This window comes from Trichoderma virens (assembly GCF_000170995.1).
Source record: "Trichoderma virens Gv29-8 chromosome Unknown TRIVIscaffold_2, whole genome shotgun sequence".
NCBI lineage: Eukaryota > Fungi > Ascomycota > Sordariomycetes > Hypocreales > Hypocreaceae > Trichoderma > Trichoderma virens.
Window position 1 is genome coordinate 1,181,859 of NW_014013747.1, and position 24,465 is coordinate 1,206,323.

Genomic DNA, 24,465 nt, shown 5'->3' on the forward strand with positions numbered 1-24,465 from the left:
GTGACGTGGCCTGGCCTGTCATTTGAAGTCCAGTTGGCTTGTACTTGTGTATACCGTAGCTCGGAAGCGGGGCTCTTGGTCTTGGCCGTCTTACATCCATCGAGCTCGACCATCAAGCTGCGCCTTGCCGGACCAACTTTTCTTCCTCTTGCTCCTTCGCTCCCACTCCTTCTCCCTCTTTTCCCTCTTCTCTCCCTCTCTTCATTCCACAGCTTGTCAGTCAAGCAACCAAACACTCCGAGACACACCATCGTCGCCATGTCTGGCCAGCAGCAGCAGTTCTACCCGCGTATGTCACGCTCCCCGCCTCCAGCTTCACCCCGCCATCTCCAAATACTGACTCGCGACTTCACAGCTCCGCCTGGCGCAGGCGCAGGCCAAGGTCCGTTTGATTTGAGAAGCCATTGCGACAAGACGCGCCTCCAATGCTAACACGAGCAATGAACAGCACCGCCGCCGCCGCAGCAGCAACAATATGCTCCTCCTCCACAGCAGTATCAGTCGCCGCCTCAGCAGCAATATGCGCCGCCTCCGACTTCACCTCCCGCGAACCAGACACAGTTTTACCCTCCTCCTCCTCAAGGAACGCCGGGACAGGCACCGATCTATGCTCCTCCACCCCAGCATACGCCTTCTCCACAGATTCAACAGCCTTCGCCGGGTCATTACCCCCCTCCTCCCGGGAACCAGCCGCCTCAGCACCAGCACCAGCATTCGCAATCGCAACAGCTGAACTTGGCTATGCGCCCAGCTGCAACTCCTGATTCTGGCCACTACCAGCAGCAATCGCCGCCGCCCCAGCAGCTCCACCAACAGCAAATCCAGCAACAGCAGCAACAGCAGCAACAGCAGCAACAACAGGCACCGCCTCAATTCGCTCCTCCTCCGTTCCCCCAGCAGCAGCAGAACGCCCCTTATCCCCAGGAAAAGCCGTCGGTTCAGAATAATCAGGGTGGCCCGGCAAACGTGGCCGTTGGAGCCCCGCCGCCGACTAACTTTGTTGGAGCTGTCGCGACGACCGATGATGTTGGCACTTTTAATGGGGGCAGCTACCGCATCAGCCACCGGGATACGAACACGATCTTGACCATTCAGTTGGCCATGGGCGCCCCATTACATGCCAAGCCAGGTACGTTGAACAAGCAGCAAGATAGTGTTGAGGCATCATGACTGACAAATCTAATCGCATGTTAGGTGCCATGGTCGCCATGTCTCCAACAATCACTCTCAAGGGCAACGTCAAATTTAGCGTCAAGAAGATCATCGCAGGTGGAGAGCTCGCCAGCTCGACTTACACAGGGCCGGGAGAGCTTATCCTCGCCCCGGCTTCTTTGGGAGACATTACGAGCATACGATTGACCGGCAAGGAGCAGTGGTCAGTGGGACACGACGCCTATTTGGCCTCTACTCAGGCTGTCGTCAAAGATTACAAGCGACAAGGTCTGGGCAAGGCGATTTTCAGCGGTGAGGGTCTGTTTGTCTACAAGATTTCTGGAACCGGCTTGCTCTGGGTGTCGAGCTTTGGCGCCATTATTAGAAAAGACGTGAGTCAAAGTATAAAGATTCCTCTGCCCCGATTTGAGATGCTAACTCTGCATAATAGCTTGCGCAAGGCGAAAAGTACATTGTGGACAATGGTCATCTTGTGGCGTGGAATACAAGCTACGTCCTGGAGCGTGTGGCTTCTGGAGGTATCATTTCTGGCCTTTCTTCAGGAGAAGGCCTTGTTTGCAAGTTTACTGGCCCCGGCACAGTCTTCCTGCAGACCAGAAACCCGAGAGAGTTTGCCGCCTTTATTGGAGGCATCGCCCCTCAGAATGCCTAAGGGGAAAGCTGATGGCTGTAGGTAGGGAGTAGAGAGGTGTGCTCACCTTATGGCAACGCTGTACGCGAAAACTGACAAACATGTTTTTGGAAAAAGATGGCCTGTCCCTTTTTTTGTATTATCTCTGTTTGGACATTTATGCACTTCTTGGAGTTTGAGTTCAGCGATGGAGGACTTTTAGTTTGATTACCATTACATTACATGCCTATGTAACCCATATATACTGGGATTCTGTTGTTGTTTCTCTCAAGACGACTTTCGTTTTCATCTATCCATCTGCACTCATTTCTTTTCTCTTCTTTCTTCCAAGCTTTCTCTTTCCTAATGACTGAATGAAACTAGTTGACGGATGGAGCAGCGTAGACTCCCGAAAACATAAGAAGAAGCTGCTCGTGAATCGCGACCTCCTCAGCTGCACCTGCGTCAACATCGAATCACATGCCAACATGGAAAGGAAGAAGCAACTCTACGGCCCCTGTATATGGCACTTTTCAAGGCAGGCGTTGATGAGGAAGTTTCCGACGTGGTTACCGCAGATGAAGATTCAAGAGGCTGGCGTGGGGCGAATCTTAATTCCAGATATCTCTCAACTCTATAGGAAGCCATCGTTGCAATTTACACCCTCACCAGCAGTGCTTTTTTGGACTTTTCGTATCACAGCCAATAAGTGTGGGCTACCCACCAGCCTGTGGCGTTTGAGCGTGTCTTTTACTTTTCTTTAAAAGCGAGCGACTTCATCGCGGATTTCCCGCGCGCAGACATAGAGCAGCCGCCTGCCAGCTGGAAGCCATCGCAACAGACCGACTTAACACGCCACGTCGACCTCAACATCTCTGCTCACCTCCAACATTGTTGATTTGGCTACTTGCGTTGAAGAAATTCTTGAGGCAGCGCTTGGTCTTTTCTTGAAGCGAATCTTGCCGTGAATTTGTTTTGTTTTGATGATATTGTATCTGGAGAGGGCTTCCACGTGCCAGAGGGAAAACAAACCAGCCAGCCAACCAACCAACCAAATACCCAAAAAAAGCTTCAAAGACTATCCTCCTCGGATTCGACGTTTGAATACTCTCGCTTCTGGCCAAAGAGATTACGACGCTTGACCTACTCATTGAGACCGATTTTGTCGCTTGGACCCATCTCGATTAGCAAACGGTAAGGAGAAGATGCTACACTCAGCTCTAACGTAATGAAGTATAGACTGCTGACCTGAGTTTTGAGGACTGGGAATGGCTATGCTGAGCGTTTCTGGGCGACACAAACGGTTGAACTCTCCTACCATGTCCAAAGAGGCAGGATTAAAGAACGAAACGCGCCCCAAGGCCCTGGGCCCTCACTATGACTACCAGCGAGTGAGAAAATCTAATTCGCAACAAGCGTTGGAGAATCCTGATTGGCGAACTCGAACGTCTGATAATGCGAGCTCACCAACACTGGATGGCGAACAGGTCTGGCGCAATGTGAAAGGACCTGGGAGGAACTGTATTGCAATGGATACATTCCCAACCACTCCATCCGCTGGCGAAAGCAAGCACGAAGCCCCTCCACAAAAGAGCAGCGACGTCGCGCAAGATGACACGACGGTAAACAGCGACGTGAGAGGCCACCAGAAAAATGTCTTCGCCTTGTCTTCTGAGTTGGAACCAAAGATAATAAAAACTCTGGAGGAGGAACAACCTGTTCCGTATGGGATCTTGAAGCAGATATGCCTCCCTTCCTCGAAGGAACACCCCCTGAGCCTCTTGGAAGTTGCCCCATTGGGTAGCATCCCCAGCTGGCAATCTCCATCTGTCGTGGAGATCCGGCCTCTGAGGGGAAATCTAATGCAAAGAAAGCCCGACAACGGTCAGGACGAGCAACTAACCGCGGCGCTCAAAGCTGCCGAAGCCACGCCTCACAAAGTTCGAGTGCACGTGAACCAGCAAAATCGCCAAAATGAGATGAAGATGAAGTACTCCACCCCAGACGAGCTACGATTGCGAAAGGAGATTTTTGAGGGGTTTGAGCTACCGGGTGCGATCGCAGCGCAAATACGCAGAACTCAAGATTGCTCTAGTGAGAACCGATTGTCTTCCAACCAGACAGCACGTTTGGTCAACGACGAAAGACCCATGGCTGCATTTGAGGCTGAAAAAGCCCAGGCGTTTCAAAGATTTCTACAAAAGCTAGGACAGAAGAACAGAGACTCGCCAAACGAAAACCCGCCGGGACGAGACAGGGTAGATAGCTATGAAGATGGCTCAAAGGAAGAACAAAGCGGAGGTTCAACAGAAACTTGCATCTTTCGATACCGGACACAAAGGGCTGATGAACGAAAGCAAACTTCTTCGGAGATGCTCACAGGCTACCGGCCACGAGGGCTTGAGACTTCTCACAAAGAGAACACAAGCCGTCCAGGGCAAGAGTATGCCAGATTCAAGAACCTGAATCCCAAGGCGCGAGAGTTTCTCTCTTTCGTCTCCAATCGAAGCTCCAACTCAGAAGACGGCAACATGAAACCACTCCAGGCCCTTACCACGGAGGCTTTTATGAGCACCGGTGGCCATGCCAACGCTATGTCTCTCGCAGGACTTGGTCAGCCGAATGTCTCTTCATTTGAGCAACATCCGCCACCTTATGAGCTTGTACGGCTTGCTGCTGCTCCTGACGTAACCGCCGCCCCCCTGACGCTCAATATAGGTAACTTGATGCCAGGAAGATTGGTCCCGGTACCGGTGGCAACAGATCAGTTTGGTGGCCAGTTCTCGACATCTGCTTTGCCAATATCCACAATGCCGTCGCTGCCTTCACTCATACCATCGGTGTTTCGGCCACAGTCAGTATTGCAGTCCTTATCCATGCCTGGGAATGCCATAGTGGGGTTCCCAGCCGTGCCCTCCATGGTGAATACCACATATCCGAGTACACTGCCAAATAGCTCCAACCCTTGCTTGAGCATGCCGTCATGCCAAATGCCGCTGATGACGGGTGCTTCCTGCCCACCCCAGCCGGTGCCAAAGCCTCGACGCCCAGATCCAGGAGATCAGCAAGCATACGAGGCATGGATCGAGTGGCGCAAGGCAAACGAGCCAGGCTATGCCTTGGAGTGCCGTCTGAGACAGCAGCGACGAGCTCAACGGAGCATGACGGACAAGGCACCGCCCAAGGCCCCGCCGGCCGAGAAGGGTGAGGCCTCCGCCTCGACATGAGGCGTGCTAGATACTGTATAGTACGGCAGGGCGATTGGTGATGATGTCTTTGAGCACGGAGCTTGGTCAGATGCCCATGGTGCTGCATAAGGGAACAGTACCCGGTGGCTGAGATGTGGTCAAAGGTTTATGCCCCCCCCTATTCCACTTTTTTCCGTCCAGAGTTTACTTCGTTTATTTTTCCCTTTTGTTTTTGATCTGCAACATTATGCAGATATTCGGAGTCGGCCGCAGCATGTGGATAATGTCGCTTTCAAGATGTCGTTTGATTGCTTCCTGTGGGTTGTCAGTCCCCAGGGTTACCCCTGATGGAGTGGCCGGCCGGCCGTGGTGGATTCGGCGGAGTCGGGGAAGGGGGCTGGTGATGATTGGTATGACTACGACAGGTGATTGCGCTGGAAGTGTATTGATAGCTACGTTACTACGAGTGGAAGAGGGCTTGTGGAGGCGACCAAGGGCTGTTTGTGTTACAGTATCTGATACAAGATGTTGAGAATTAGCTAGGCTTCCAAGTATACCATATGCATGGTTATCTGCTGCTTTGTCTGTCCCTTATGTATGCGGTGCAGATGATGTCAAGCATTAGGGAGAATTTGAAGGCTCCGAGTATTTGGAATTCCCTACCAAGTGAGACCAAGTGACTAATAGGGGGGAAAAGGAAGAGGAGCTGGCAGGATTACGCAGGTTGTCTCTGGTGATGGCGATGAAACGTTTGCCGCATATACGAAGGCAGGGAGAATCAAGACGCGGTTAAAATGGAAGAGAATGGAAATAAATCGAATTAATTAAAATGGAAAAAAGAAAGAAAAAAGAAAAAATGACAAGCTGGGCCAAAGTATACTCCGTATTCTCACTCTCGTAGCGACGGGGGGGGGGAGGGAAGACGAGATGCATGTCTCAGACATGGCATGAGCAACACGAAGAGGAGCGTCAATTTGTTGACTCACGCCTTCTTGTCTGATCATGTACGTACCCGAGGTGATTTGTTTTTGTTGCTGTTGTTGTGGGCTAATTTGGTTTAATGCTGTGCGACAGCGAGGCGTTTTTTCTATGCTTGGGGATTATTTACGCTTGTTTTTTTATGTATGTTGAGGATTTTGGGGCGGGGTGGTTGCACTGATGGGGTTTAACAGTGCATAGAATGCTCGGTGAGCGAATGTAGATGTTTCTTTCTGTTATCTTAATTTTAATTCTATACTTTTCTTTATCTTTCGATTTTTGGGGGGGAAATGATGATGAGCTTTGGGATGGGGATGGGATGTCATGGGAGGCTAATTCGCCTTGTTCGCTGCCTTTTTCTTCTACTTGTGTCGATGCCTTTTTTTATCCTGCCTGGTGTACTTTCACCGCATTTGCTTTGCTTCATTTTTGCGCACCTGCAGTCTTGTATTATACACACACCCTTATCGTCCCTTTTATTCTTCTCCCAGACGTCGGGGGCGTGTATGCATATGCCAGTCCTGTACAGTAAATTAACTGCAATTTCTCACAACGAATAACACGACAGCGTCCAGCACCTCTTTTTTTTTTCTTTTCTCTTACGCTGCTGCCGCTGGCTGCAGAAAACCCAACACGGTGCGTATCAACGGCCAACCGCGTGAAAAAATAGCCTCAAAAATACAATTCTGCTAAGCTTCCATTTGCTAAGGCCATAGCAAGAAGCCCGCAAAATGCGGCTCTTTTTTCAAGGGGGGCCCAAACGAACCAATGCGAGAAATGCCCCCCTCTCCATCGCAGAGCCGCATTTACAGACGACAACGATCCCGCCTTTTTGAGCCGCCTCTAGCTTCGCTTCCGTTTGCCCTTTTTATTCGCCTTTTCTTTTTTCTGCTTTGCTATGCGGTGTAGGTTATGCTGGAATTGGCCATGGACTGAGTATGCCGCATTCTTTCGTCCATATACAAACACGCCCCCCCCCTTCCTCCATCCTTCATTGTTAGTTCGGCAAAATCCCGAGTCCGATTATGACGGATGTTGGGCACTCCCCTTCCCCCCCTTTCCAATTCCTACGTACTGTCAAGAAAGGGCTAGAGAAAAAGAAGATACAAGAAAGTAAAAGAAGAGCAAAAGCAAAGAATAGAATCCTACTCTCCGTATTCTGTCTCGCCACACACACTCCCTAAAGCAACCACATGCCACAGATCATCCCCGACTTACACCAAAGACAAGAACAACAAGGGAGTTGTACAAGACGCAAAATCCTCCCCTAGGGCTGACGAGGCAGATCACGCCCCCCCGTAAGTATTTTGTTCCAATCATCTGCGTATCATCCGCGGCCACCATCTGCCCAACTTATTGGCTCGCAATCGCCAGGCGGTCCCACACCGAGACGGTAAACGACCTCCTTACGCCTTGCATGAAAGGCCCCCACGAGGGGTTCAGTTGATGTTGCTGAGGCTCTGCTTGCCCGGGGAAAACAGTAGAGCCCAGTGGAAAATCAAAGCCAGCACCCAACAGCCTGTTTGTTTCAGGTCTGTCAAAGGTGATCTTGCGAGGCTTTGCTCCGTATTAGAGGGGGGTTGATTGCGTGTTTCACGATATCATTCACTTGTGCCAGTGCCGAGATGCTGCGTGTGGTGTGGATAAGCCATGCTTCATTTTCTATGTATTCCGTCCTTCCCATCCTGTCTATCTAAGTGAATTTTTTTGGGGATATTCTTTAGTGTCGTGAGAGCACACGTATTCATCAAAAGGAAAATGAAACGGATAACGAAAGATGAATATATAGAAACAAACAAGAAACAATATACCAGACGAGGGGAAACTATGCCTAGACTCTGTACTAAAACGAAAGGGTGTATAATAATAATATTTTCCCAATAATTCCAACCCACCAAATAGCCAAAAGCAAATCATCAAAGAGAGGAATAGTTGATCAAATTCAATCTTGGGCCCATACTCCAGAAAAGCAACGGGGAAAAAAAGAAAACAAACAAACAAAGGAAGCAAATCATTGTTCACGCCTCAATATCTGGAGTGGCCATCCTGTACTCGGCCTCTCCCTTTAGGGGTTCGCAGAGCTCCCATCCAACTTCAGTCTTCTTGACAATGCGAATGTCGGGGCGCTGCGCCCACTCAGTCAAGACGGTATCATGAGCACCTCCAAACTCGACGGCTGGCTCTCGGCCGGCAGCAACATTGTCAAAGTGCTGCTGGGCCACGTGCTCCATGCGCTCATCCCAGGCGGTTGTGCCAGTGAAGGACTTGTCGCACGTCTGCACGGGGCAAGGCATCCAGGTTGGGAGTTTGCATCTAATGCGCAGGGCTTCCTCTTGCATGTGCTTTACAATGAGGTCAGATCTCATATCTGTTCCCCTGTAGTCTGTGGTACTCTGGCCGATGACCGAGGCGTGCATCCGGCGAATGTGCTGGGTGTACAAGTCCTTGCGGTTGAAGATGTTGCCGTAGGACGGCAGGCCTGCGTCTCGCTGGTAGGCCGACTGCCGCTCGTCGGCACACTTGCCCTCCGTGCAGACCCAGTACTTCAAGCCCAGATGCTTGGTACTGACGTGACGCTTCCATTCGTTCTTGGCATCAAATCTGGCGTTGCAGCCGGCGTAATGGAAGACGCAGATGTAGGGGCGAGGGTGCTCCAAGCCCGTGTGTTCGTCGAGTGACGATCGGCTCGGGAAGTTCTTCTTGCACTTGTGGCAGAACCTCTTGTTGGTCGAGTGAATCCTGCGCCTCTTGTCGCCGCTTGGCGAGGACTCGTGGTCGGGAGAGGCTCGCTTGCACGAGCCCCTCTCAGTATGGTATCGTGAGCTGCGAGGGGCACGTCTCCTTGTAGAGCCCCTGGTGGGCACGATCCTCCTGTCTTCAAGACTTGGAGTGAGGCTCTCTTCTTTGACGCGCCTGGCCGAGTCAAAGTATGGGAGAGTGGTGTGGAGAGAGTATTGCCTGGCGCCAGCGTCGGCAGCACCAAGGTGCCCGCCGTGTGCATCAACAAGGGCTAGGGAGTTGGAACCGAACGAACACGAGTCGCTGAGCCCAATGATGCCCATGGGGTAGAATTCTGGGTTCTCCTGCGGGCGTGGATAGTAGCTAACCTCCTGCTGCTCAGCAGAGCAGTCAGAGTCGTATGGACTGCCGAGCGGGGTGGGAGGGTCTACCATTTCAAACTGGCCATCGCTGCCAATGGATGGGCTGCTTTCAATGAAGCTCAAGGGGTATGGCGAGTCGTTTGGTCCACATGCCGAGTGGTAGGCGCTGGACGCGAGGCTGGGGTCGACAGGAGTCTGTTGATAGTATGACAGGTCCCATGATTGCTGGCTGCCATCGGACGGGGTCGAGTCTCGCAGCAGGGGGTCAATTGACTGGGAGAGATTGTCCTCTCCCATCAACACATGGCGCATCGAGAAAGGCACTTGGCCATACTCGTAGATGACACCCTCGCCAACATTGGGCGAGGAGAAAGGGGGGAGAGATGAGGTGGAGGAGGTGGAGTTTGGTGCAGCCATGTCGATAATTAAACTCGTTTTTTCTTCTTCTTTCTCTTGTTCTCGTTTCAACAACGGAAAAATCGAAAGCGGCTAAACTGCACTTTCGATGCAACAGAGCAGGGGTTGGTATAAGGAGGGTGAGCTAGATTGGCTCTCAGCTCAGGGTGCGAGGGGCAGGTTGATGAGTGACGGAGCAAGGAGTGCCATATAAGAGCAGCACAGGCTATTGGTTCTTGCTGCCGCGTGAATGAAGAGAGGATGGAAGCGGATGGTGGATGAGTAGATGGGTATATGAAAACAAAGACGAAGCAAAGGGGGAGTATGAGCTGGGTGGACTTGACAAGGTGCAAGCCGAGTGTGAATGCTGAATAGGTACCGAGAGCAATGGTCAGGAGGACGATGGAGAGATGATCCAAGGCCCGAGAGGATGGGAGCTCGGGGCCTGTTATATGGATCGGACCAAGATCCATCGAGAGTTGGTTAGCATTGAAAGTGGTACGCCTGTTGACGAGAAGCCAGAGCCTCACAGAGCATAGCACATAGTTAGATGCATTGCCCAGATAGGTCCATTGGTAGGATCCTGGATACACACCCCCCCTGGCTGGGTTTAGGGTGCGGCTTGGGATGGAGCTGTGGACACTCGACCAGATGCGGCAAGTGGCTGGTGTGTGCCCAGATTTCGACGCACACACCCACGGTGGTGAGGACTTGCTTGGGCTCAGCCGGGGGGCGAAGCGTGCATCTGCATATGGGGGCTCTGGCCTGGTGCGGTAGCAAGACGATCTGCTGTACTGCGCTAAGTTCCGCGGTCCTCGTACCCGCCCATGGGATTTGTCGTGGAAAGGTTCTTGGGTTGCGGAACGACACTAGCTCATCTGCCGGAGGACGGAGGACGGAGGAAAGCCGTCGTCTGTCTCTGTCTGTCTGTCTGTCTGTCTGTCTGTCTGTCTGTCTGTCTGTCTGTCTGTCTGTCTGTCTGTCTGTCTGTCTGCAGCGGCATTGTTGGCTGAGCATTGGATGGAAGCCGTCGAGCCTAGACTAGGTATACCTAGAGCAGCAGTTTAGAAATTAGCAGAAGACATCAATGTGAGTACCATAGCGATGTCGACTGGGCCAACAGCGAGTGTATCATGTCCTGGCAGAAGAGCTCACAGGCATTGGCAAACAACTGACAGGCAGACACAAGACACAAGACACAAGACACCAGACAAGGCAAGGCACATGCAGCCTCTGCATCATACCTACACATACTCGTACATAGCTTGGGTCCATGAATGACGATGATACCGCCTCGCCTCGCCAGACGCAAAGAATAGCATCAGTAGCTGGCCATCAGCGGTGGAGCAGGTGGTGGCCGAAAGCTGGCCGGGCTGCGACTGGAACTCTTGTGCCCTCAAATCTCCAATCTTGTCCAATCTCGGTCTCGTCCTGACCTTTTTTTGGGCTAAACGCAACCACGAATCCGGGGGCTAAAACTCGACGGGACCCCTTGTTCTTCTCCCGTGCCGCTAACCAGACCAGAGCAGAGGGGGTCCGAATGTTGGATCATCAGACTTTCTGGCTGCGCAGCGCTTGTCCAATGCGCCGACATTCTGGCGCCTCGCCTGCGTCGCTTCGACGCTTCCGCGATCCATGCTCCCCCCCTCCCGTTCCAGTTGCAGCTCAGAGAGGCCGTCAGAGAGCAGAGGGTATCAATATCCATGGGAGCCTGAGGTTGGCACCCTGCAGCCCCACTCCCAGGTGTTCGGTAGCACGAGTACTCGTACTCATACTTTGCGTGCACCAGGCGATTGATGAGATGATGAGACGATGTGTTTCCTGCGAGTACAGTATCGTATATTAGACAAGGTGCCAAGTACTATAGTAGTAGGTAGGGAGTAGATTAGGTTAGTGCTGTACAGTGTATGGACGCCAATGCCCTAATCGAGGTTGGCGATTAGGTAACGAGGGCTCAATCAATCGTGCACACTTCCTTTAGCGTTAGTACTTACCTACAGGTACCACCACCACAGGTCTGGAACATGGGATGGACAGCAAATATTGAAGCTGAGCTCAAGCTACGACCGCAAGTATACGAGCATCAATGCTAGCCCTATACCAATACCTTACCCGACCGGTCAGACGGCAAATCTCCAGACTACCCAACTATATCCTAGTCGTCTCCCCACTGACCGGGGCTCATGCGAGAGTGAGCGAGAACCCCCAATAAGGCTATCGCTTCAGCCCGACGCGCGAACCAGCACCGAACAGAAACCTTGCACCTTGACAGAAAACTTTTTTGCTCTCCCCTTATTAGACTATTGCCCAGCGCATCAACTCTTAGCGGCCTTGACCGGTGTGGGGGGCCTGTGCGGGAGAACAGGGGGGGAACAGCAGGCGAACTGGCACCGCATCGTCGTCATTGGCACGAGACGGGCTTTTGGACGGGCTTTTGGACAGCCATTGCAAAGGAATGATGCCGTCGGCAAACATATACATACAGTAGAGTAGAGCAAAAGAGCACTTGGCCGTAGGGGGGACTGAATGAGTCAAGACCCATAGCTGCGTCTGACCAGCAAACCGGATACAGGTGGCCGTAGCATCACTAAGGTACTAGGGAGGTAGGGAGCAGCATCTCCATGTACGAGTACCTGTAGGTATGCACGTTGCATTGCCTTGTCCGGCACCCAGTTGCACAGTATCAAAGCAAAAGTAGCATCCCCGGCAGCATCGAAGCTTGCGAATGATGGCATCGATCAGCACAGCACAGCACAGCACAGCATCAGTCTCTGCCTCTGGCCCGAGCACATGCGTCTGAGAGGGTGGGTAAGAAAAACGATCGTTGCCAAAAACCCCTGGCGCGCTGAGCGTGAGAAGAGGGCTGTAAGACGCAAGGTGCAGCGATGGAGAGATGGACAGAGAGACAAGCGTAAAAGATGATCCATGGGGGAAGATCGAGCTTGTGTGTGTCCCTGTGCGACCAGAGCCGGCGGTCCGCCGTTTGCTGGGCGGCCATGCCCATCGCGGCCCTGAAAAGGGCGGAGCGAAACGCAAAACAGAGTTGAGCGTGAGCGTATGCGTATGCAGCAGAGATTTCGCAGCTGCAAGGACTGTGTGTCGCATCAGGCGCAATGTTGCTTGTGGCACTAGGCGTGGCCGTGAGTGGCGCATTTCTGCCTGTCATCTTTGGCGGTGGCATCCAGGGAGCGCCGAGAATTTGGGTTTTGTTACAGGTCAATACGTTTGATGATGGTTTCCTTCCTTTTTTCTCTCTTGCATCTTCTTTTCTTTAATGAAATCGGGGCGGTGATGCAGGGTTCTTGGCTAGCGGTGTTGCGAGACCCTGCGATGACGACGATGACGATGGACGCCCTTTTCTTTTTTCCACTTCTGTTTGTTCGTCTCCTCTATGCTGCATCAATGTATAACAGTTGCCTAAAGACATGTACATCATCAAATAGTGCCGCCGTGATGGCTGTGATGGAGATGCTATATCACTACCTATAGTTGTAGCGTCCTATCGAACCTTTCACACAATGTAAGCCCACGTGCAGCACTCGATACCTTCGTCTGCTGTGGCCATCATGTACGAGTAACCTCAAACTCCCATATCAGGCCAAACCTGCCGCTGGCACTGTATAGTAGGTACATACAATGAATAAATTAAACTGCTGCCTTGGCTTGATGCCACCACTCAAGCTTCTTGTTCGGTGCCGTCCAGCTCCCAGATCGGCGACAGCCAGAGCATGGGTTCAACTTGGACGTATCACGTCCCTGATGCGCGCAAACGCCTGACTCGCCGAGACCGCTGCTCTTCAGCCCATCATCCATCATCGGCACCCCCGTGGCCATCAAATCTCGTGTGGCCCAATCCCAATGCCATCCATCTGGTCCAGCAGCCTATCACCTATCACCTCGCCGCATCCCACGCATCATTGCGACTTGTATCCATCTGCGCTGCGCTAGTCCAATCCTCTTTTAGCTTCAAGTGCTGACCCGGCGCTGGTTGCAATCCAACAATCTTCCAGTCGCTGGACCCCACGCGCTAGCGATGCTCTCTAGGGCTCTCTAGGGCCCTAGAGCGCTGTGGTGGAGCGATGGGGGCGCCCGGATATCTATGGATAGCTCCCCGGGGCTGTACCTGACCTGGACGCGGCGGGCCAGTGCGCGCCGTTTCGAGGGCAGAACCGCCGCCACGGAGTGAGTGAAAATGGAAATACGAGACGAGGAATAGAGTGCTGACGCCTGTCAGGACAGGACGCCGTCATGTTGCTGCCACGAGCAGCTGGAGACAGGCATTCAGACAGGCATTCAGACAGGCATTCAGACAGGCATTCTCCCGCAACAGAAGGAAACCTTGAAAGCGAACAAAGAAAAATTAGATTGCTTGCCTCTTGTAGGATGCTGGCATCAATGTTACTTGTGCTCTTTTGGTTACGTCGGCTTCCCCCTACATGGCTTTCAACCTCATTCTGGAAACACACACCTCCCGCCCTTGGCAACCCCCAAATCCTGATCCCCAGTGTGATGGAGGACTTGCAACCCCACGCTCTACACCAGATAGATTGGACCTCAATCACTGCTTCCTGGAGCGTTGGATTCATGTAATTTTGCCCCTTTTCCTCCAATCTCACAAAGTACCCATTGCAGGTACAGTAGTAGCATTAAGGGGAGCTCGAGGTCAGCATTGGTGCACCCACAGTGTCCAACTTGGTAACCTAGACAACTACCTGTAGAGTCGTAGAAACAACCGAACTGTACTGTGCAGGTGGAGGAACAAGCATCAATTGATCCAATAGTTGACGTCTTTCCGTACAAGCAAGGAATGGACTTGAGACGACCTGGAAGCTTCGATTAAAGCCATGGCCCTTCTAGTCCGCCACTTCTCCGCAGCCGTCAACGTCAACGGGCATCCGTCATAGCCCTAACCGGCCCTAGTCTGCGTGCTAGCGGGCGGCGGGCGACTGTCCCCGTCTATTTTGACTTCACGTCAAATCCTCATCTCGGCAACAATCTCTGTCAAACATGCCAACCTCCCACGTCAAAATCACGTTTGATCCAAGCCACGGCTCAGTCAGCAGCTTGGTAGCAGAATCCCATCCGCAAAGGGCCGTCAGCAATGCCAATCCTCGGAACAAAATCCAGCCCTACCCGCACTGGTGGCTCGTCTTACTCGGACTAGTAAGAGTCTTGTCCAGTCCTGACACCCTCCCCCCCCATTTCCTCTCTGGCCCTTGGTTGCAGAGCCACCATTACTCCGTTCTCCGTGCTTTGTGCTTTGTACTTTGGGTGCCCCATGTGCTACCACTAAGCCGCCCGTTTGCTGCTCCCATGCCAAACGCCCCATGCTGCTCGTACGAGTACTGGCCAGGTAATCAGTCGGCGGCATAGGGCTGGCAGGGGAACCCCCTGGGTACAGCTCGCGACGGGTTTCCTCTAGCTGTAGCTGTTGCTCTGGTGCTTGGGATCTCCGACGAGATCCAGCCCGAAACAGCAAAATCCTGTATATATACTTCCGGTTGTCTGGGTCTCGTCATATTCCCATTCCCCGCCGGCGTCTGATATGCCACGGGAGGTGCACGCTCCCTGTCCTCTGAACCACAACAGCATCTAGCGTCTCATTATCCCTACCTTGGTCCCCGGAGAAAAAAAGAAAGGAAGAGAGAAGATCGCAAAATACGAGCTACTGCTTCATTAATTACCTCGGGCTTTTGTATCGGCCGATGCGGCGATACTCTTGTTCGTCTTGATGTCATTTTGAAGCATCGGCCAACTTGCAGCTTCGCGGCGCCAAGGCCCTCCGAAGTCATGTATGCACAACCTCACAGTCTCTCGTTACATGCAATCAGATCTCTCCAGCCCCCGGAAGCATCTTTTTTCAGCTTGTTCGCTTAGGGCGCCAATGACGATGGCAGTTTCTCTTGCCCAGCACTGAGACAGACAGGCAGCACATGACTGTCATGGCTGTCACTGTCAACCTCAACCACCCCCCTCCTCGACTTGTTGTCTGCCCGAAACTGAACCAAGCAGAGACAAAAAAGAGCCAGCCAGGGGGACAAGGAAATTGAAGATCAAGCTCAAGTCAGGGTCCACTCCGACAGCCACGGCCGGCACATGTTAAGCTTTTCAAGGGTATCGGAGCGGCGTCTTGGTTTTTCGTGGCATTGAATTTGAAATTCGCTGCTCCGACACTGGCCAAGTACCTGTCATACCTTTTGGGGCAATGCCCGGGAGACACATAGCCAGCTGGCAGGGGAATGCCAGCTCGATGCCCCTGCTTTTGTTTTGTTCCAGTTCCAGTTTCGATGCTTGCAAAGAGTGCCCGGCATGCACACCGGCGTGTTATCGCTTTTCGAATTTGCTGCGCGTCCGTGGCGTCAAGTTTGCAAGGAGAGTCTCTCAACTATCTACTGGCGCGATCTGCGAGTACGAGATGGTGTAGAGGCAATATACAGTGCCGCGACTCTCTGCTGCCTGGGTACGGATAGTGCCCGATTGCATCTCGTCTCGCCCGGCCCATCTCGGGTGCGTCAGCGAGCGGCAGGCCCGTCGTATGGACGTGGCCACGGCGGTTGGCGAAGCCGTGGACTTTGCATGCATCCCGAGCGCTTCTTTTGCCAGTCCTTGCCATTTCAAGCCCCGAGGAACTTTTGGGCCTCTGTCGACATAGCATTGGCGTCAAGCTTCACCATGACAGGATCCAATATGTCCGACGAAGCGCCTCGGTCGAAGTCGAGGCCACAATGGCTGCTCGCATGAGTGCATTAGCTGGCCGGGGCCACGAGAATGAGGCGTTCGAATAAGAGTCCTTCCCAGTGACAGAAACCCTGAAGCTGAACCTCCACAGCCCCTCCGACGTCGTGATACCCTCCACACTCGTCATCTTCCCTTCCCCCCACCACCCCTCCATCCCCCTCCATCCCGAAGGGGCCATCGAAATTGCCTGGTACATCTCCGTCCCAAGATTTCATCCCAGCAGTTGTGAATCGTCACAGCACTGGGTCCTCGCCAGTTCTTGAGGACCCCGGGATGGCATGTGGGCAGGGGCCTCGGGGAAAGGGTAACGTTGTGCCGCGGCGATCCCCCATGGCCAAACCCAAACCACAACTTGACGACACAAGTTGCATGATGAACCGCTTCGCTGTGCCGCGGACTAATGACTGGCGACAACAAAACTAAAGGCACATTTGCATACAGTGTTCTGCACTCTCGCCCAACACTGAGGCATCTTCGCCGGTTTCGATGAGGCAGGGGATCCTTGTCCAATATGCAGCTAGTCTGATCGTCCTGACACCATTGGCCGACTCAGGACACCCCCCCTCTCTCCCTGCTCCAAGCCCACGTGCCACCCCCATGTCTTGTAGTAATTCTGTGCTTCTTAAGCTGTTGGTCCTATCTGCTTCAACGTACGAGACAAGTGATATGGACCAGGCCATGCGAATTGGTTGGTACTTGTTTGGAGCGTGATTCTACTCGTCCTCGCACCACTTTACTAACTGCTACCAGGTGACTAGGAATCAATGCTAGCGTTCCGGATCTCAGTCTGGACATGGGCCAGGTCACCGTCGCTTGCCCAGCTCGTCGGCCTCGGCGCAGCTAGAATGTGATGCGTCAAGTGAATAACCCAAGGGCCGCTGCTTTCCTTTTCCCTAGTATGGGATAGTACCTTGGACAGTAGCTTGGATATGCTCGGTCCCCTCAGGGTATTGACGTGATTTCCGCTGCTTGCTCGTCTTGCGGCCGACGGACAGGCAAAACGCCCCAGCAATGCCCTCGAACAAAACACAAACAAAACAAGGCAACCAAGGCAACCAAGGCAAAATACGACACCGGCAGGCCCATCGTCGAGGCCCTAGCACTGCCTTTGCTACTGTACAAGCACATACATGCGCCTTACTCACCTGGTTTTAGTGTGCCGGCTCATCGACGAGTGCTGCAGTATGTGGTCATGCATGTACCTCCGACTACGTAGGTATGTTATGTTGTTGGTCCTCTGTCCTGAATGAATTGTGTGCCTCCCGCAGCTGATGGAGGTTCCACGAAACCACCCCACGAGAGCTGAGCCATTCATCCCATCTCCCTGTTTCACCTTTCATCGTTTTTGCCAAACAGATGCTCCCACTGTTTCGCATTCCCTCCGTGTCTCTCGCTCAATGAAGCCTCTTTTGGGAAGCCAAAGCTGGGTGCCAAGATGGCGATGGCTTCTTCCTTTTTCTCTTTTTCTTTTTGCATGCCATATTATCATATGATCCCGGTCTGGCGAATCTGCCTTCCAAGCTATAGGACCCAATCACGAGCATCCTGGTCCAAGCGTGACGATCTATTGAAGCAGGGCATACCGGAGCCCACACAAAGCACCGTGTTTGCGGCCCCCAATCGCTGTGAGCGTTTGTCTTGCTGCCTGGCTGGAGTCGTTTACATGCAGCACAAGTATTTGCATTCACAGCAGCATTTCCTACAGGTTGATTGATGCTCGTACATGACACCCCTCTCGAAACTTGCACCGCACATGGCCTCCATCCAGTCTTGTCTCGTCTTACCGTCGTCGATGCCAACGCGCAGCCGGTCAAGTCATGGCTTTGCATGCATCACATCATACCGAGTACCTCCTACATGTCGCTTGCATCCCACCCTTGAACCCTGGCATCTGGTCTTTTCACCGTCTGCTGGGCTCATGCTAGCTACTAAGCCATTTTCTCCAACCTCAGCTGAACAGCACGAATGAGACGAGACGAGCAGAGTGTCTGCCACCCCCCTCCTTCATGATGCCCTTTGAAGCGCGCCCCCCTCCCCCTATGGACTCTAGACGGTACCATCTCGATCGAAACCGCCGGGCTTCTTGTCGTCTCCCTCTGTATGCATACCACTACTGCGAATACATTAGCACCAGAGACGCATGCGCAATGCAACAAGTATATGGCGGCGCTTATTCGCGCTTCTTATCCACCCCCCCTTTTTCTCTCTCTGTGTCGCCTTTGCTCACAACTCAGATTTAATCTGCAGCCGCGCAGACGTGCAGTAGTATGTTTCGCCACTTCTCTTTGCTTCTGGGATTTTTTTTTACACAGCCCTCTTGCCTTATTTCTCCATCCCTACTAAGCTACCACCAAAAGCGGTACCCGTCCCTCATCTGGACCATAATATGGAGACGCCGGCTGATGCAGCGAATGTCACTTACTGCAATGCAAGGTAACAGCAACAACCAACAACCATATGCAGCTTTTTCTCTCTGCCTCTTCTCGCAAGAATGCCGCTTATAGAGTCCTCCTTCCTGTTTCGTCATCCGCAAATGGACGGCTGGGTGGTATTTTCTATCTTTATACACACCAAATAGACGGATACCCGACAAGAATGAAACCCAAGCATCTTCTTCTAGAAGGAAGGGATTCAGAAAGAGATACGCTGGCCCATTTCAGACGGGGAATCTAAAAAAAGGAACTAAACAAAATATACATGCAAGTACTTTGTTATCTTTCTTTTTATTTTTCCAACTTTTTTTAAAACATCTTGGGTGACACTCAAGAGCGCTGCCTTTTGTGCATCTTACCATCTCCACGTGGTATTCTCAGCCTTGGGTTGGGCCAAAATACAACCATACTCCGACTTACCAAGTTGAGGCGAAAAACAGAAAATCACACGCACACACGCACCATGTCTCTCATTCAGCGCTCCAGCTGCATCATCCAGATTTATGCTAGGTACAGCCGTGTGTGTTTTTTTCCCTGTTTCTCCCTGCGTTGAACCTGCATGTAGCCCGCCCCCCCTTTTGCCCTTTTTACCTTTTTTTCCCCTACCGTCCCATTTTGCCCTGTGCCGAACAAATCTATGGCATGATGATTTTCTATTCGCCGAAAACTCCCCCCAGGTAGTCTAAAGATACGGCTGAATGCAACACTGCACTGCATTGCAAAGCAGAGAGGATGCGATTAAAAAAAAATATTTGAAAACCCTGTCGTGCCTCATTGCAACCCTGCAGTAGTAGCAGCAGCAGCAGCCCTTTTCCGATTCGCTCCTCCGTTCTCCCTTTCTGCCGGGCGCCTTTTCGGGCCTTGCTTTGCCGTGCTTTTCTGCTTTTCTTCTGCGCTTAGTCCTCCTAGTCCTCTTAGTTTCCCTTAGTTCGCTTTTTTCCTTCTCGTTTGTTGTTGTCGCCTACACTTCCCGTGCGTTAGGCGGGAAAACAACACCATCGAAAGGACCAAGTGAGGGGGTAGTACGTCAAATGTCTCACTCTCTTACTCTCTTCACCCCCGAGCGGAAAGCAGAAGAAAAAGGCATCCGCTCGTACTCGTACCAACATGAAGCCTCTCCAGGGTCCCTCCCGACGCCCAAGCAAGGCAGCCCGCCTGCTAGTGCCAAGAGCGCAGGCATCAGGTTGCCTTTTTCTTCTTCTTCCGTCTATCTATCTCTTGCTCCTTGGACTTGGTGTCACTTTGCGGGCTGTGCCTGTATCTGCTAACCTTAGTCGTAGTGTAATCGGGCCAAGCGTCTATTTTTTTTTTTTTTTTTTTATCCATGGATCTCATGTTGCTGGTAACACACTGCGACGGCGCTTATCCCACAGGCATGCTAAGAAATCGGCTGCGCCTCAGACACAATTGCTTCCATCGACTCTTATTACTTAGACGCTTAAAAACTAGCAAATCATTTTATCCAGAACACAGTCAATCCGGCCCGATCAATGCCCCCGTGCGACAGTCATGCTTAGAACATGAAGCTAACTGTACTGCCCCGTCCGATGCTTCATCCATCCCATCCTATCCCGTCCCGATGAGCCTCATTTGTACGCTTGCAGATCTGCATCAATACGAACTCTATCTTAACATCCAGGGGAAGCAGGGGGTGCGCTCGTAGCCTGACAGCCGGGCGCGACACCTTTCGCCCTTTCATTCCCTTCTCTACTCCGGTCCGTGGTTCAATGCAATCCCCATCTCAGTGTCTTCGTCTGGCACCATAACCCCCTCTTTTGGACACAAATGACAACGCTGGTGTTGGCAAGTGCTATCCTGGCAGGAACTACTTGTGTGGTAGCTTTCGAGCTGACCACAGCGACACTGCTATCACGTTAGATATATACACCTCCCGGTCGAAGTGTCATGTCATGAACTTACACAGTTCCAAGAAAACCAACTCGTGTCGTTTTTCTTGACTGGACGCGAGCTCATATCCTCTGTAGCCTTCCGCTTCTTTGTCGCTTTGGATGAGCCTTCTGCCAGCTTATCTTCAGGATCTCCCTCTTTCAATTTATCTTCAAGGTAATTCCAATCGTTCATGGTTTTCTTCTGCAGCCCTTCTTTACCAAACAAGTGGTTGTCAATGTGGTCGCACCTCTTCGTCCACGAGTTGACCACTTCCCCTTCGATCTCAACGAATTTATCACAGAACCCGCACCAGAAGCGTCGGTCACAGTGCCGACCCAGCCTGCACGTTTCCTGCAGAGTCTCAATTTGTTGATTATGCTGCAACTTGTGATGCTTGATGAGGTGTGTCTTGAATAGCTCTCGACGTGGTAGTACCTTGTCGCAGCCCAGAAAATTACAGTTCCAAGTTTCAAGCTGGAAATGCTGGCTGCTCTCGTGTCTTTTCCAGTCATTCTTGCTACCAAACATCTTGTGACACGTTTTGTACGTACACCCGTAAGGTTTCTCATGCCGTTTCATATGCTTCCTGAAATATCGTATGAGCTGGATGTCTAGTGATAATATATATATAAGGGGGAAAAATGGGAAGTGACGTTACCTAAGTTCGCATTTGCGAGAAAACGTTTTCCCGCATTCTTTGCATGTTTCTGGTTTCTGGTGCTCCCCTTGATCAATTGAATGATCACTCCCACCGCCTGTTTGATCCTCAGATTTCAAGGCCTTCTCTAGCAGATCCTTTGGGAGATTTCTGAGAAAGGAGAGAATGTTTGCCCTCCCATCTCCCGCGGCCATATCCAACAGAGCATCTTTAGAAAAGGGAAATAGCTCCGGGGACTTGGGTGAATCGAGAGTGAGTGTGTCGGATGGCGCCTCCGCAGATGTTCCAAGTGCGTTGCGTGGCTCCTCTGTCATGTTTAAGATCTTAGGTATGTCATCTTGAGGAGCGCTAGCTTCGGGCTGAGCTGATGCCCTGGGTGAATCAATTTGGAACGTCGATGGTTCTGGACAATCGAGTAATTCTTCATCCGCCATAACATTGTCTTCAGCATGGTCAAAAGAATCTAGTACGACTTCATCGTGAGGCAAGATATCTTCGGAGTCCCCAAGAAAAATCTCATCTGGACTTGTCAAATCAACAATCGCATGGCTTTTCGGGTCCTCTAAACCGTTTGACTGCATTAGTTGGGGATTATCCCCGCCTGGTAGACGCGTCAGGATTGGTGGCAAGCTACTTTGCTTTGAGGAGTCGTCTTGTACCCGACCCGAGGCAGTTGTCGAAACTTGGTCACCCCGCAGGTCAGGAGAATCTTGCAGTTGCGCTGGTCGGGGCCCCGGATCAACGTCAGCGACTGACGATCCAACGCCTCGAAGTGCATGCAGCTCTGGTGCTTCTGGTCTATTTGGAGCGTCTTAGTGTCTAGTCCGCACCCTGGTGTAATTTGAGATGTATGCACATACTGGAAGTGGTAATTCTTGAGGTCATCATTAGGCCGTAGATTGTGGGCAAGGGAGGCATCTTGCAGCTGCATCGGTCGACGTCCGGGGTTAACACTAGTAGCCGAGCGTCTCTCATCCCGGAGCCCATGTGGCTTTGCTGCACCCGATCTGTTGAACAGTCTTTAGCATTCGATCTGCTCCAAGGACAGCGATGCGGATCTACAAATAGCACCTACTTATGGCGATATTCTCTGAGATCATGGTCTGCTTTGACAGTTATCTGATGAGAACGGAATAAATGACTTCGGAAGTTGTCGGCTCTTGGCCACAACTTTTCCTTTTTACGAGCGCAAGTGCCATGGCGGCAGACATAAATAGGATCATTTTCGTTGTGCTCGCGATGAACTGTTTTCTTGTGTCTAGCCAAATCATTGGGCGTGCTGAATCCCAGTTCAGCCTTGGGGCAAGATTCGTAAGTGCACTTATATGGTCTAATATGTCTGTGGCTGTGCTTCCTACATTTTATTAGCAAAGCCAACATAAGGATAAGGACGGCCAGGCCGTCATTTCTTCTCCTATATGACATACTTGAGTTCCGATTTCGTCTTGCAAACGTTTCCACACTGGTCACATCGGAATTCTGCAGAAGCAGCTTGAGGGTGTGATATTTGAGATGGCTGATATATCGATGCAGTAGCATCGATGCTCAAGTCGCCAATAAGCGTTGCCTGAGCTTCCAGGTAGCTTGGTTCGGTGCCCCTGTCATTGTCGGCGATTGATGGGGCACTCTCAACGAGGCTATATGTTGAACGAGTCCCTCCATAGCCGGAATCTCCTGGAGTAGTACCGCAATCGGAGGGCAAGCTAGTGTTCCTGTAGTCATGAAAGGCGCCGCTGTTATAAGCATCCGGATGAGGTTGAAAGACGCCGGAAGGATGCCACGGACCCGGTGCGGAATAGAACCGGGAGAGAGCGTGGAAACGAAGATCCTGGTGTCCTTGACTCATGCTGGGCGAGAGACTAATTGTATATCTTGTGTGGTCGCGCACAGCCTGTCCAGGTAGTCCTCAGGCCGTCTTGTGCCAGAGCGAGCTCCGGGATATAGAGGCGAGTTATAGTCTCGGCGGTGGGTAGAGACAAGAGTCCAGCACGGGCCCTGCGCCGCGTTGTTTGGCGGCTTGGCCAATATCCGTCGTTCGAGAAAGAAACGGCGGGGTCAGGAATAGACAGTGCGACAGCGTGAGGGGGGCGAGGATCATCGGAAGTCGGAGTCAGTCTGCAGACACTTCTGGGCTCGACTATTGGGGTAAAACGTAACACCGAGTAACAAGAGGGAGAAGAGACGAGGGCGAGACTGAACTGAGCGTCGAGGCACACGCCCGTACTGGACTGGCTGGGCGGCGTTAACGAGGAGAAGGGCGCCCTATTGAGTCCAGCATCACCGCCTGAACTTGTGCCGTGTTGTGCTGCGCTGTGCTGCGCTGCGCTGTGCTGTGGATTCGCGCGAGGGACGGACAGTGTTCAGAAACGAGGCAACCAGACGCTGCGGCGAGGCAACGGCCCTAGTAATAATAGCTGGCTGCACCGCAAGCAAAGGCCCATGTCCCGACAGTCGTCTTCCGCGATGAAGGATCGTGCTTGTGCTCGAGGCGGGCAATTGGCTGCCCGATGGCTGTCGGCCAGTCTGGATCTCTTGCCGTTGTTTGTCAGGCTGGGATTCCACCAATGCTGCGGCGATTGCTGGGGATCAGATCCAGGGGTCGCAGTTGTGCATGATGAAGCCGGCGGTGGTTGATGGTGGAATTGCGACTCGACTCGACTTGATCCGCCTCACTTTTGGCTGCTTCTTCCGCTTCCGCTTCTGCTCCTGCCCCTGCGCTTGCGTGCGTCTGCGTCTGACCGAGCAGGTGCTTTTGCGTTGCGGTTGCGACTAGTCCAATAAGATCGAATACGATCCAATGAGATCAGCGCTGGCCAAACCAAGAAAGCGCAAGAAAGCGGAAGCTGCAGTATGCTCGTGCTCGACAACGACAAGGCAACCGCGACTAAGAAAAAGGCGTCCGGACCAAGGCAAATCGAGGCAAACCAAGGCCAGGTGCCCTCGCAAGGCAACCAGGCAAAATGTCACGAGCGCGACCCAAGACCGAAACCCAACATTTTTTGCTGCCCGGCCGAGACACCGGCCCCCAATTCCAATTTACTCACGGCCAATTTACTTCTGGGCTGCCGTTGCACTGGATTGCGCCCATCGACGGTTAGGCGGTCACTTCGCCCAGCACTGCCGGACGCTTCCCGATTTTTTTCGACTCGCCCAGAGAGAGAGAGACAGGGAGAGAGACAGAGATAGACTCGCAGATTGGGCCGAAGCCGGCTCGTTCTCCAGCAAAGGTGGTTGCATGTCGTGCAGATGTCATTGCTAGCACAGCCATGAAATCCACGGCCCATGTCACATATCACGGCAA

At 52.3% G+C, this 24,465-nt stretch overlaps 5 protein-coding genes across 5 annotated transcripts; 3 read left to right on the plus strand and 2 right to left on the minus strand.

Annotated features, from left to right (window-relative positions):
- Nucleotides 1-149: 149 nt before the first annotated feature.
- TRIVIDRAFT_166887 (uncharacterized protein) lies at nucleotides 150-2,073 on the plus strand (the record flags this gene model as incomplete). Its single annotated transcript, XM_014105017.1, has 5 exons — nucleotides 150-289; nucleotides 356-382; nucleotides 449-1,129; nucleotides 1,195-1,544; nucleotides 1,604-2,073. 5 exons carry the CDS (start codon nucleotides 259-261, stop codon nucleotides 1,823-1,825), a joined length of 1,311 nt encoding a protein of 436 aa, XP_013960492.1.
- A 1,029-nt stretch (nucleotides 2,074-3,102) lies between these two features.
- On the plus strand, nucleotides 3,103-5,319 carry TRIVIDRAFT_63603 (uncharacterized protein; the record flags this gene model as incomplete). The annotated part of the gene is made up of 2 exons (XM_014105018.1): nucleotides 3,103-4,987; nucleotides 5,225-5,319. 2 exons carry the CDS (start codon nucleotides 3,103-3,105, stop codon nucleotides 5,317-5,319), a joined length of 1,980 nt encoding a protein of 659 aa, XP_013960493.1.
- Nucleotides 5,320-7,967: 2,648 nt separating this feature from the next.
- Nucleotides 7,968-9,467, minus strand: TRIVIDRAFT_36026 (uncharacterized protein; the record flags this gene model as incomplete). Its single annotated transcript, XM_014105019.1, has 1 exon — nucleotides 7,968-9,467. The coding sequence occupies one exon, from the start codon at nucleotides 9,465-9,467 to the stop codon at nucleotides 7,968-7,970; it is 1,500 nt and encodes a 499-aa protein (XP_013960494.1).
- A 7,314-nt stretch (nucleotides 9,468-16,781) lies between these two features.
- On the plus strand, nucleotides 16,782-17,028 carry TRIVIDRAFT_218451 (uncharacterized protein; the record flags this gene model as incomplete). Its single annotated transcript, XM_014105020.1, has 2 exons — nucleotides 16,782-16,872; nucleotides 16,943-17,028. The coding sequence occupies 2 exons, from the start codon at nucleotides 16,782-16,784 to the stop codon at nucleotides 17,026-17,028; spliced, it is 177 nt and encodes a 58-aa protein (XP_013960495.1).
- Nucleotides 17,029-20,168: 3,140 nt separating this feature from the next.
- TRIVIDRAFT_63605 (uncharacterized protein) lies at nucleotides 20,169-23,010 on the minus strand (the record flags this gene model as incomplete). The annotated part of the gene is made up of 6 exons (XM_014105021.1): nucleotides 20,169-20,222; nucleotides 20,537-21,092; nucleotides 21,165-21,962; nucleotides 22,025-22,171; nucleotides 22,240-22,494; nucleotides 22,592-23,010. 6 exons carry the CDS (start codon nucleotides 23,008-23,010, stop codon nucleotides 20,169-20,171), a joined length of 2,229 nt encoding a protein of 742 aa, XP_013960496.1.
- Between the last annotated feature and the right edge of the window lie 1,455 nt (nucleotides 23,011-24,465).